Source organism: Balaenoptera acutorostrata, chromosome 14, assembly GCF_949987535.1.
Source record: "Balaenoptera acutorostrata chromosome 14, mBalAcu1.1, whole genome shotgun sequence".
In the NCBI taxonomy this organism is placed as follows: domain Eukaryota; kingdom Metazoa; phylum Chordata; class Mammalia; order Artiodactyla; family Balaenopteridae; genus Balaenoptera; species Balaenoptera acutorostrata.
The window spans coordinates 78,418,806-78,432,404 of record NC_080077.1 but is presented as its reverse complement, the minus strand read 5'-3'; the positions used below and the strand labels follow the sequence as shown (position 1 = coordinate 78,432,404).

The 13,599-nt window shown below is 41.2% G+C and overlaps 1 protein-coding gene across 2 annotated transcripts in view; it reads left to right on the top strand.

Annotated features, from left to right (window-relative positions):
• SH3BGRL2 (SH3 domain binding glutamate rich protein like 2) overlaps window positions 1-13,599 on the top strand; it is a 76,763-nt gene that overhangs the window by 41,914 nt on the left and 21,250 nt on the right. The window contains exons 3-4 of one of the 2 annotated variants that reach the window (XM_007168005.2): window positions 6,651-6,731; window positions 9,669-12,673. The exons of the other annotated variant lie outside the window; for it this stretch is intronic. Coding sequence (XP_007168067.2) covers window positions 6,651-6,731; window positions 9,669-9,680 — 93 coding nt within the window. The 3' untranslated portion in view covers window positions 9,681-12,673. Of the gene's footprint in view, window positions 1-6,650; window positions 6,732-9,668; window positions 12,674-13,599 lie in introns of those variants that run through there. 2 annotated transcript variants of the gene reach the window in all.

Below are 13,599 nucleotides of genomic sequence, written 5' to 3'. Positions count from 1 at the left end.
TGGGCCACGTGTTGTTTTTTGTTCCCTGCAACCTTCTGTTTGGAAAGGCCCTTGGCCTGTAGAAATGATATGGGTCTGTCACTTAATTGTTACCGACTTCGCGTGGGAAGCGATACAGCTTTTCAGAGCGGCTACCGTGGGTTTTCCTCGCTGTTCTCTTAGGGAACGCTAAAAGGGCAGAGAACTTTAAGGCCTTTGTCTCAGATGCTTGTCCAGTCCATAATAGTCTAACCGTAGTGAACGGGTAATGTCCTTAAGTGAGCTCAGAAGAATGAGATTACTGTGAGCTCTGCCTGTTGTAGATTTTATCACGAGCTTATAAATGTCTCTAACATTGGTTTTCACTTAAACGCAAACAGAAGTGTAGGTAATGGAAGCTTTTTTTTTTTTTCCCTTTTTCTTTTTAACAGCTGTTTAACTTGCTTTATTCTTCTTAAAATTGTAGCATTTAGATAAATATTCCATCAGTAACAGTGCTCAGTTATGCTGATATCTTTATAACCCATTTGGCACTAGAAACAAAGTGAAGTTTTCAGCCTTTGTTTTAAATGTAGTTAAAAATGTTCCAGCTTCTGAAACTGAATGATTTTTTTTCTTGAATATGCTTTATGTGTTTGTACTCTCCTCCAAAGGTGATATTAACTGATTGTTGTATTTTATAGTCACAGGAGGTTGATTGTCTTACAATGTGCAATTTGCAGACGTGTATTTGCAAACACTTCAGAGAGAGTGTCTTTGACTATAAGGAATTCAGCAAGCCCATTTAGAAACTTTACAGTGAGTTTTAAAAAATACATTGCTTTTGGGCTTCCCTGGTGGCGGAGTGGTTGAGAGTCTGCCTGCCAGTGCAGGGGACACGGGTTCGAGCCCTGGTCTGGGAAGATCCCACATGCCGCGGAGCAACTGGGCCCGTGAGCCACAACTACTGAGCCTGCACGTCTGGAGCTTGTGCTCCGCAACAAGAGAGGCCGCGACAGTGAGAGGCCCGCGCACCGCGATGAAGAGTGGCCCCCGCTCGCCGCAACTAGAGAAAGCCCTCGCACAGAAACGAAGACCCAACACAGCCAAAATAAATAAATAAATAAATAGAATTTTTTAAAAAATAGAATCTGTAATTTAAAAAAACTCCCTACCAACAGAAGTCCAGGATCAGATGGTTTCACAGGCAAATTCTACCAAATATAAAAAGCAGAACTTAACACTGATTCTTCTCAAACTCTTCGAAAAGATTGAAGAGTAAGGAATACTTCCAAAGACATCCTATGAAGCCACTATCAGGCTGATATCAAAAACAGATGGGGGGGGGACTTCCCTGGTGGCACAGTGGTTAAGAATCTGCCTGCCAATGCAGGGGACACGGGTTCGAGCCCTGGTCTGGGAAGATCCCACATGCCGCGGAGCAGCTGGGCCCGTGAGCCACAATTACTGAGCCTGCGCGTCTGGAGCCTGTGCTCCGCAACAAGAGAGGCCGCGATAGAGGCCCGCGCACCGCGATGAAGAGTGGCCCCCGCTCGCCGCAACTGGAGAAAGCCCTCGCACAGAAACGAAGACCCAACACAGCCATAAATAATTAATTAAATAAATATATAAATAAATGGCATTCCCTTTAAAAAAAAATAATGGTTATAACTTTTATGACAGAAGTACAGTTCAAGAGAATTTTTTATATAAATAAGAAATGTTGCCATTCGGAGACTTCTGAATATCTGACATTTCTAAATAACCTTTGTTGGTGACCAACATTTATGAGAACAGTTTTGGTTCAGTGTGGTTAAATAGATTGTTTACATATTTTCTCTACACGTATGTATTCTTCGTTTTGTTTTATATGTTTGAAGCTCGCTTGTGAAAGTTGACCTTATTTCTAGTTTTGTGATTTGGAGAATTGTAATCATTTTAAGATTAAGGTTTTTAATATAAACACTGAAACCTGAATTATACATATTAAGTCTCGTAACGTGCCTTTTGATCTTTTGCATGCACTGTATTTTCATGTTAGCACTTCCTTTTTTGTTGTTTTGTTTTTGTTTTTGGCCTCGCCGCACGGCATGCAGGGTCTTAGTTCCCGCACCAGGGTTCGAACCCATGCCCCCTGCATTGGGAGTGCGGAGTCTTAACCACTGGACCATCAGGGAAGTCCCAGCACTTCCGTCTTCAAAGTAAAATTCACACTGCATTTATAGAGATTGAGTCAGGCACTGTTTCTCATTTTTTATTTCTTATATTATTAGTTTTTTCATTCCTGCGTTTTCACACTGACATCAGAGATTATTTATCAAGTAGAAACAGGTAAAGGCCTTTCAGAATTCAAGAACAGGGACGACATTTTGTTGACTAGTCCTCAGTTTTTTTTCCCTCACTTTTGCCCTTTCCCTTTCCTATTTGGTTAAACCTGTTTCCTGTTCAGAGAGAGGTAAACTCTTCCAACAGGTGTCACTAGGAACTGGAATACGTAGGCTGGACTTCACACCTGGACACAGCTAACAGCCCATTTAAGAGCAACTCCACTGAGTGCTCCATTATTTTTTAGAATTCTGGAGCTTCGAGGGACTTTGTTCGTATCTGATACAGAAAAGGAAGAAGCAGCCTGAGGAGGTTAAAGGAGCTGGTCAAGGTCATGACTCAGCTCGTAGATTGCCGGACATCTCATCTATAGTTGACTGAGTGTCTATACCACTCAGTTTCCCAGAAGTGAAGCTGTGACCCAGACAGTGGTTGGTGCAGGTAGAAGTTCAAGACCCCTCTTCTCCCCCAAGGAGCAATGAGAAGTCTTGAAGGAAAGGACTTAAGCAGAGGATGATGTGATCAAATTTGCATTTTTAAAGGATCAGTCTGTCCTCACTTGAGCATGATTCCGGGGGGGCGGGGAGATAGGGTAGACCGGAGAGGGGTTGGTATGTTGAGGTGCTATTGCAGATATCTAGCTTGGATTAGGGCAGTGAGACTGATGTAGAAAAACAGAGAGGTTGAAGGGATATATGTAAGACAGTTATTGGTTGAGGGAAGAGAGGAGTCCTATGACGCCTTGATTTCTGCCTGGTAGAGCCCGTTAGATGGCGGTGCCGGTCTTCTGAGAGGTCCAGCTTGTGGGGTGGAAGGAAGAGCATGAATTGCGATTTAGACCCATTATGCTTAATAGTCTATTATGAACAGTTAGTTGCTTACATGGAACCAGAATTGAGAGGAGAACCAGAGCTAGGGATCTGAGTTTAATTAGAGCCATGGCTGCAATTGAGAACCCGTAGGGAAAGAATTTAGACCGAGTAGTTGCAGAACATGGTGTAGAGAGAAACAGGTACACCAGTTTTCATATGGTGGATATCTAAAAGGGTGAGAGAAGCTGGCTGTAATTTAGCTCTCTTCCTCTTGTTACCACATTGAATATAAGCAACAAACGATCAATAGAGAACGTGTGCGTCAAACCAGGGTTATTTCTTGAGCCCAGGTCAATGACATGCTACTCAATTATTTGGAACTGTCTTTGTCACAGAGAATATTGGTAACAACATTTTCAGTTCATGGGATTTTGCCTAAAATTCTACATCAAATTGAGACATAGTTTTTCTTATTAAAAGTTGTACAATTTTCCATAAATTTCTATGAAACCTGTAATACCTAGAGTCAGTCGGAACCTCCAACTGCCCCATTGAGATCGTCTTCACTCAGTGTCTCATATAATTTCTCAAACTTAACATGTTAAAACTCAACTCCAGCCTTACCCTCAAACCTGCTTTTTCTCTGGTCTTTCCCATCAAGTCACAAAGCTCAGAGCTGCTTTAAATTTTTTTTCCAAAAAAATTTTAATTGAGGTATAGTTTTTACAATATTATATGTTTCAGGTATACAACGTAGTGATTCACAATTTTTAAAGGTTATACTCCATTTATAGCTATTATAAAATATTGGCTATATTCCCTGTGCTGTACGACATATCCTTGTAGCTTATTTATTTTATAATACGTAGTAGTTTGTACCTCTTTATCCCCTACCCCTACCTTACCCCTCCCCCTTCCCTCTCCCCACTGGTAACAACTAGTTTTTTCTCTATATCTGTGAGTCTGTTTCTTTTTTGCTATAATCACTAGTTTGTTTTATTTTTTAGATTCCACATGTAAGTGATATCATACAGTATTTGTCTTTCTCTGTCTTATTTCATTAAGCATAATACCCTGCAAGTCCAATGGAAAAAATGTCATTCTTTTTTTATGGCTGAGTAGTATTCCATTGTGTATACATACCACATCTTCTTTATCCATTCATCTGTTGATATGGACACTTAAGTTGCTGCCATATCTTGGCTATTGTAAATAATGCTGCAATGAACACTGGGGTGCATAAATCTTTTTGAATTAATGTTTTTGTTTTCTTCAGATATATACCCAGGAGTGGAATTGCTGGATGATATGGTAGTTCTATTTTTAGTTTTTTGAGGAATCTTCATACTGTTCTGCACAGTGGTTGCACTAATAATTTACATTCTCACAACAGTGCACGAGGGCTCCCTTTTCTCCACACCCTCGACCACATTTGTTGTTTGTGGTCTTTTAGATGATAGCCATTCTGACAGGAGTGAGGTGATCTCTCATTGTGGTTTTCATTTGCATTTCCCTGATGATTAACGATGTTGGACGTCTTTTCATGTGTCTGTTGGCTGTCTGTATGTCTTATTTGGAAAAAGTTTTATTCAGGTCTTCTGACCATTTTTTAATTGGGTTGTTTGTTTTTTGATGATGAGTTGTACGAGAGCCGCTTTAGTTCTTAATTCTCCGTAACCTTCTACACCAATTCCACAATTGAGTGTGATCAATCCTCCTTCAAAATATATCTCCAGTCTGTCCTATCCTGTATTTATTACAATTGCTCTGGTTCAGGCTGCCTCCGTCTCGTACCTGAATTCCCCCAGTGCACTCCTAACCTTTGTCCCTGCTTCTCTTCTCGCTGCCCTCTCTCTGGGCCATTCTCCACGCAGTGAACGCAGAGATTTTCTTAAAGGAAATAGGTCATTCTGCTCCCTTGCTCAGAACCCGTCCGTGATTTCCTTTTGTACTTACGATAAAATTCAAAATCATTTTTTTGGTTTACAGAGTCTGGTACATGCTGATCCCGGTCACATCTGCCAGCTTCGCTCTTCCCCGGCTCTGTTTCCTGTCTCACAGGCTCCTATCCCAACCCTTTACTTGGCCAATTCTATTCATTCTTTACATTTCAGCCTACAATGCCATTTTCCAAGGAGGTGTTTGCTGAGCCTCCCCCTTCAGATGTGTTTCTCCTTCCCGGCATGGTCAAGGAAGGCCTCCCTTTGCAGGTGACTGACCCGAAATGACAGCAGGAGTGACTGCTTCAAGATCTACAGAAGGAACAGTGCCTGCAAGGCCTGAGGCTGAGATGACCGGGAACTACAATCAAGCTGCCTTCAAACCACACGAGGCTCAACTTGCTAAAGCACTTGGACAAGAGAGTCTCTACACAGAGTCAAATAATTCAAAGATTTTTCTTCAGCTGAGGCCTGCTTTGCAAGAAGCAGATCACTCGAAGTCATCAACTCTCATTTAGATTCCTAAACAGGTTTCAAAAGTATTTGTAATGCCATTGACCCAGCTCAGCAGTGGGTTCGTGAGGGCTCGGTGACTCTGATATACAGGGTGCCCCATACCTGGTTTCTTCTTGGGCAGGAAGCATCATAGCATACAAAAAGCATTGATTTCAACACCAGTGAAACTTGGGCCCAAATCTCAGCTTTGTTACATATCGGCTGTCAAACTTGGGTACCATATTTCTTTGCTCTGAGCCAGTCTCTAACCTGGTGGGCGGTGGTTGGGATTAAATGCTGTGCTGATCATCTGGCACTAAGCACAGAGCAGTTGCCTACAGATGATTTTGATCATTGTCTGCCTGTGATATTTATCCTCTGCCTAAAGCTATCCAAGGGATTTCTCTCAAATTTTAAGACTGCTTCACATCAGCTTAGCAACTATGTACAATAGTATTACACGTGCAAGCTTTTGAAAAGAAAACAACGGATGAACACATTGGCCAGAATTCCTTAATGGCTTCTCTCCTGAAAGAAGGAAGAGAAAAATGATTCTGTGTCTGAGGTAAAGATAAATGTTATAGAGAATATAGTTTCCTCTAGTTTTTTGTTTGATCTTTTTATTCTCTCTGAAGACAGTCTCAAGGAATGTGGAAAACTTCAAAAGCAGAATAGAAGCACTCACTTTGACACACGCAGACCTTTATGGCTATTCTGTTTACACAGTGATTTTTTTTTTTAAGCCCTAGATAACAAAGTATCAAGAGTAGAATTGGGAGGCAGCCTTCCAGATTGAAATGCTTAAGTAAAACCTTAGGTCACAGTGATTCCACACAAATAAATGTTAGTTTGACACTCAAGGGAGCATATTATGATTTGATTTCTGTCCTCAATGTTTTACATTTTAATCGTGTCACAGACTTTGGATTAAAAAGTTGTTACCTTCATCATCATGCTCAAATGTTGAGGCTCAGACAGAGCAAATCCAGTCGATTTACGTAGCTTTTCCCTGGCCTGGATGGAGTAGTGGTACATTTTTTATTTACATAGAGACTTTGTCAACAGCACCAAATACAAAGACAATTGTTTGCTTTTGTTTATTTTCTCCTCTTTTTTCTAGGATTATGACAGTTTCTTTGAATCCAAGGAAAGCAACACAGTCTTTTCATTTTTAGGCCTGAAATCACAGTTGGCATCAAAGGTAGGTCAATATTTTCTTGTTTCAAAATGTATCTTTCTTGAGTTGTTCTTAGGGATGGAGGTTGAAGGAGGGCATCTCTAGTCTCCTAAATTTTCAGCTTTTGCTTTCTCAAATGCACAGTTAGTTAGGACTGCCCAGGGTAAAGATACACAAGGAAGCCAGTTTTTTTTCTTTCCCATTTTCAATTGTTGCTGTATATTAGAGTTTATCTTTATTTAAAATTCAGTTTATTTATAATTTATATCTCCTTCTTCCAAGAAAAATTTACGGTAGCAAAAAATAGTAGGTGCTTTTTGTTTTAAAGTGCAAGTTCACATTACTTTACATTTTTTGAAATAGAATCAAAGCCATGTTTTTAAGGTCGTCTGCAATTTAAGTCATTTACATTGGAAGGGGCATGGTTTGCAATAACAAATGGTCAACTTGAAAAAAAGGGCAATTCCTAAACTAATCAGAGTGTTTTTGAAGCCACTTTATTACGTCATATGTCTTTTAGCAAATGTAAGAGGCTCAAACTTTTCTAATATTTAGAGCTATAGATGATATATATTATGGTAACTTTGTGAAGCACATGGATTCACTTTCAAAATAAAAAATAACATTTCTTTATTAAATAAGGCAGTATTTTGATTGTTATTTCCGCTTCAGAAATACTATTTTTTTCTGATTATGAAAGTAGCCTAGGCTCATTTAGAAAAATTGGGAAAATGCAAAAAAGTATAAAGTAGAAAATAAAAAGTCACCAGAGAAAACCACATAAACATTTTTGGTGTATTTCCTTGCAATCTTTATATACATAGCAATTGAGGTTTTGACTGTATTTCAAATGGAGACTGAATTCTAAAGCTTCTGTTTGTAACACTGAATTGAAATGAAAGTACATCGCTGGGAACTTTGGTATCTGTAAGTAATAGGTCTTTTGAGGCTACCCAGGATTTGTGCCATTTCTGGAACACTTGTGGGAGGAAGGCAGAGACTATCAATAATGAAAATTATACAGCAGCACCTGTAGTTCCTCGCCGATGTGAAATCATGCTTTGTTATACATCAGTAAGACCACAGATGCTTGTGGGTGGTTTCTGTGCACATGTTTTAAACAGAGACAAAACCCACACAGAAAATCCTTAAAGGCTCTTAAAACTATCTTTATAAAGATGGAACATTGGAATACTTAGGAAAATGAAAGTATTTTTGTAACATGTTTCATGCAAAGACATGTAAACCATCCAGATTTATCTTCAAAGAACTGGAAAAAACTGGGGTAGGAGCAGTCTAACGGATGCATAAATCCAGCGGACACCAGCGTCTGTGCAAAAACCTTTGAAAAATACTGCGTGCTTGCCATCTTTGTTCTCATTTTCCCTGAAGATGTAGGTTCCTTTGAGAGGCTTCGGGCTGACTTTTTTACTCTTTGAAAATATTTATTCTCTTAGAAACCTATGACCTGTAGAATATGCATTCTCACATGACTTAACGGTCATGGGATTGGAGTTGGTCTTGATGCCATTGAGGTTTGCTTGATTGCAGGAGACCATTCCATGGTCAGTGAGGGCGCTAGGCACCTCCACCCATTCAGCCCCCCGCTTTCAGGCACCTGAGTCAGTCAGACATGAGCAGGGGCCCACGGAGCCAGAGTGGAAGGCCACAGTGCCAGTGTGTGTACCATCCCCTCTCGTGAGCCATTCAGGGCCTAAAGGGTTAATAGCAACTCGTACTTCACTTCCATAGGAAAGAAGTGCAAATATCTTTAAGAGCAAGTCAGCATTTTCCCCCTTTCTCGTTATGCACTTTGTACCTTGGTAGTAATTGATTATACACTCTACCCTCTAAGGCCTAGACGGAGGATTCACGGGTGTAATGTACCAAAAGACGGAGCCCCCTTTCCTGTCTCCTTTCCTACCCTCTCTGCGGTACACGCACGAAAGGCCAGGCGAGCAAGCCCGCCAGGGGACATACAAAGCCTCCGTTAGCATCTAATTGCTCTCACCCAGTGAGGGGAGAGAAGGTCCGTAGGAAAAGAACATTCACAGAGCCAACTCTAGACCCTGGGCAGTTCTCCAAAGTGGATGGGGCAGAGGAAGGTAGGAGGTCACAGAATGGTGACCGGCAGGCCACATTGGCTCTGGATGTGTTTGTCCTGCACGGACTTCATTTTAAAGACTTCAGGTAGGTTGCTGATATTTAAAATACAGATTTCCCACTTTTCTCCAGAATTGGAATTGTTGCAACCCTGGTGGGGGGTGGAGGGGGTCCCACATCCTCCTGTGGCCGGCTGGAGCCCACCGTGGTACCTACCGAAAAGAAAAGAAGGCCTTTTCACCAATACTTTTCAGGTAGAAAATCATCAATCTTCTTATCGTAATAGATTCAAAGCAGAGCCTGAAATGGAAGTTTCTGCTTTCGGATCCCTGCCATTCAGGGGTGATACTGAAAATGTGCAACCACCAGTAAACCCTGAGCACTGACCAGCCAGGGAGCGGGTCTCAGAGGCCCACTCCCAGCCGATGCCAGGGGTTAGCCATCCAGTGGCTGGATCATGGTAGCACTTGGGGGACAGTGGTATCAGCTATTTACCAATAGGTATGGCCATTCCAGTGCTGTTCTTCTCCTCAGCTCACCCTCCGCAGGGCCCCTGAGTAAGGTAACCCCCGGCCACGCCACTCACCCAAGTGTGAGTGGGACAGTACCTCAGAGGAGTTTCCTCAGTTGTCGAAAACATGCGGCTTTCTTTCCACTTTTATATTTGGCAGGTCAGGTGGGTGTGACTTAACTCTGGGCTCTGATCCCTAAACCCAGGATTTATTTGCTCTTATCCATCACATGACAGTGATTTATTGTGATTTCCAACATCTCTGTTCCTGACATTTAAAATATCACCGCCAGGGTGAATTTTCTTGCCCACACAATGCAATAACTGGCTTTTTTTTTTTTTAATAGGCAGAACCTTAGCGAAGACAAGCGCAAGAGGACGGAGATGCATTTTGGAGCGCCCCTGGTGCTCAGCACATACCTGCTTACCTAATGCATCACTGTGACAGAAGCCACATGCATTATCAGTAACTTTGCTTGCCATGGAAAAGGTGTTTTGGGAAGACATGGGTCTAATGGGATCGCATGAGTGCTTTAAACCAAATCAGGACCGTGGTGGGTTTTTTCCTCGTTTTCAGAATCGCCTGCAGTTGCCTCACTCACCCGGAGGGACCGTCACCTGTTACAGGTGTGCCTCCTGAATAACTGAGTGATAAGCAGGTGGCACGATCAGAGAGAAACTACTGGATCTGCCCTGGGTTGTAGTTGATGCCAGGATTGCTCAGACCTGCTTCTCTTCAGGCTGCCTGGGTGGTGTCCTTGAAATTAGTCTGCCAGGCTATTAGAATATTTTGATCAGAAAGAAAAAAAAGCAGTGTTGGTTGACAAAGGGCTAAAGATCTTTGCTGCAGATTCACAAGCATCACTATTCCATTGCTTTGTCATAACTGTAGAGAAAGTTAGATGTTCCAGCCTCCTTTTGGTAATGGAAATTCTTACCCCCATAAACCCTCCAAGCCCCTACAGATGTTTCCAGAAATCACTGTGGCAACAATGTGTGATCAGAACCAAGTGACAGGGGTGAAAAGAATTGCTATTTTGAAAAACACATGCTTCTTTATCTCTTACAAAGGAAAAGTTTCACCTAATGTGGAAGATGACTTAAAAGATATATTTAAAGAGGTGCACTGATAGTTAATTTATAGGGACATTATCTGACTCGTACCTGAAGGCATTTCAGCTATAGCAGCTTATCATGCGTAAGTGCACATATATTTTTAAACGCAGCTCCCCTAACGAATAGCTGCTTATATATTTTGCAAAGGGATTATATTTTTCGAGAAAGGAAGTTCTCGGTTAGATATATTTTGTGAACCCTTGATGAGGCATATTAAGAGATACTAATATTGCTGCACACTTTAAATTTTTTTCCTGTGTTACTTTTCATTGGTCCTCTGACTCTGCCAGCTCATATTTCTGGCCAATGCACAGTTCCGGATTTTCAGAGTAACATAAGATACATGTTCTCATTCCATACATGAACATCAGTGATTTTTCAGAACAGAGTACATACAAGAAAGGGGCTGTCAGAGACTCACTCTGAATTGTACTTGGCATGTGAAATCTCTCCTTCCTTTGGAGTGGGTGCTGATAAACACTGAACCTGTCTACTTCATTAGGGCAAAGGCTCCTTTTCTGCATCCTTGTCCCTGCTCATGTTTTTTTAGAGTTTTTAGTTGCCACACCTGGGAATAGTCTTGAATACAATAAATTCAGAGGGCTGCCTAAGATATTCTGCTATTCTCAGCGTCCTGATGGACCTGAGACCTGCCCTTTAGATTCTGAGCAGGAAGTTTGTAAGAAATGGAAAGAACAGAAGAATTTAGGCCCTGTCACCTGTGTTCTCTCTCCCTCCAACTTGCTAAATGTGGACTATTCTAAAGAACTTCTTGAATGCTAAAGCTGACATCCCAGCCTGAGATTTGCGTCCCAGGACTACAAACAGAAGAAAAGCAGGCCACTGATTCCTACATGACTGGAACAGATACATAATCCACAATTTTCTCTGCAAGGAAAGCTGCTGTAAAATCATGGCTATGACTGCTTAGTTGGCATTAAATACGATCGAGGTCAAATTCCACTTGATAAATCCCAGGGACTATCCAGGAAATTTTTTGGAACTGGATATCGTGTTAAAATCTAAGAAGACTTAGAATTTCTTTTTAAGATACAGCAATTTTTAAAAAGTTAATGTTGCAATGGTCTAACTTACATTTTGTCTACTCTTGCCAGTGAGTACCAAGAAGCAACTTGGTAAGACTGAGTCTTGGGGTTGTAGGATCAATATAATACCTGCTGGACCAAGAAAACTACTCAGAATTGTTTGTCTCAAAACTTCTGAATTACTCTGGTTGTAGCAGACCCAGTATGGTTGTCCTAAACAGACTAGATGAATAGGAGTGCTAAATTATTTACCACAGTTACAGATCATCTACCCCACCCCACATTTTTTTTTTTTTTTTTTTTTGGAGCAGCAAAGAAATAGGAGAGACCAGCTTCACCTGGTATTGTACTTGTTATGAGCGAGCTAGAAACGCATTGTGTGGCATTTCCCTCAGTACCCAGGCTCTGCAGAGTCCTAAGGTATTGCCCTCTGGGACCACACCGTGTTCAGAGAATACTGTGTCCTTACTTGTGTTTTACCAGCTGAATTCCAAACCTGTAATGGTTTTCTTCATCCCTTCTTTAACTAGCTGCCTTTAGACCTGGATAATCACAGTCTTAAAAATCTAGGAAAGAAGTGGATGGGAATTGCAGACATAGATGTAATATCAAGAGCATTTTAAGACAGAATTTTTATTTCCTATAGTAGGCTTGTTGGGGCAAAGAAAATGTGCTGCTAAAAATCAAATTATGCCATTTTAAAATGAGATAAAATACAGAGTGCCATCCTGCTAGGTATATGCAGACCAGAAGAAAATTTAGTTGGGGAAGTACTTGTTTTTCCAGATTCTGGTATTCTATTAAAATCAAAGAGGAGAAAAGGAAGATTTTTTTTTCTCTCAGGCTCTAATATATTTTAGATTTGTTTCTGTTTTATAGATTTATTCAACACTCCCACATAGATGTTTTTATATTACATGAACTTAATAATGAACTAAACTTATTTTTGTCCTTTGTTGTTGAAAGATACCAAAGCCTCTTTCTGATTTGTGTTGTTTTGTTTTTTAATTTGATTTTGCTGTATAGGGTTTTGCTTTTTCTAGAAATGCTTACATCTTTTCTAAAGTGTCAGAGCCCACTTTGATCTGCAAAATTATTGTGTTTAGATTTCAGTTTGTATGCATTTGTCTCTAAAGGCATTGGTGAAATCTCAGATTTTATATTCAGCATTAAAGAGGAATAAATTCCAGAAAACACATGTTCTGAAAATGGAGTGCTTGTTCCCGACCATTTCTTACACCTTTTCTAATTTTGCTTCTATGTTTGGTTGAAACCTTCCTGTTTAGTTGGGATGCTGTATTTCTGCTCCCATCATGAACCCCATACCTGAAAGCTGCAGATTCGTTGTAAAAATGCAGATGGGTCATTTGAGCACTTGAGGAGACACACTTGTGGTTGTGTGTGTGTGTGTGTATGTGTATGCGTGTGTGTTGGGAGGTGACTGCAGAATCATCTCAGACAGTGACCAGGACCAAGGATGGCGTTAAATCACTCATCCCCTGGTTGGTTCAAATAGATGACGGTGGCTTCCTGAGTACAATGAAGCGATGGGCTGTGGATTCCCTTCCCTAATTTCGTGCAGGAGAAAAGTACAGTGTAGCCGCAACCCTTAATAGCAGGGCTGCCTTTGCTGCAGGCCACCTCTGAAGGCAGAAGACGTTTCTGAAGGCAGCGTCTGAGGCTAAGCCCATCGCTGAACTATTTCTAGCTTAAACACCAAGATGAGGGAGGATGAAGGAGGAGATGAAGAGAACAGGCTGTCAGTTTCCAGAAATGCACTAAATTGTGAAGCCGAAGAAGCCAAGTAATCCCCGCCCACTTGTAACCCAGATTTTCAAAGTTTTCCTAGTTTCCTAGAAATGCAGGCCAGGTTAGTTTGGTCATCCCATTAATCAGCATGTGTTGAACCCCTAGAATGTGACAGGGGCTGTCTGAGCAGGACAATAGTCTCCACCCTCAAGGAGGAGAGAAACGGAGAAGGCTTAGCAGCAGTGACAGTGGCAGTGACTTGAGAAACAGGTGAGTTCACAGTGTTCCAAGCGGTCGTTCGTCATCTGAAACGTGACGTATAGTCTTTTTCTTTGTATGTTTCAACCAGTCCAATTTTTAAAATTAT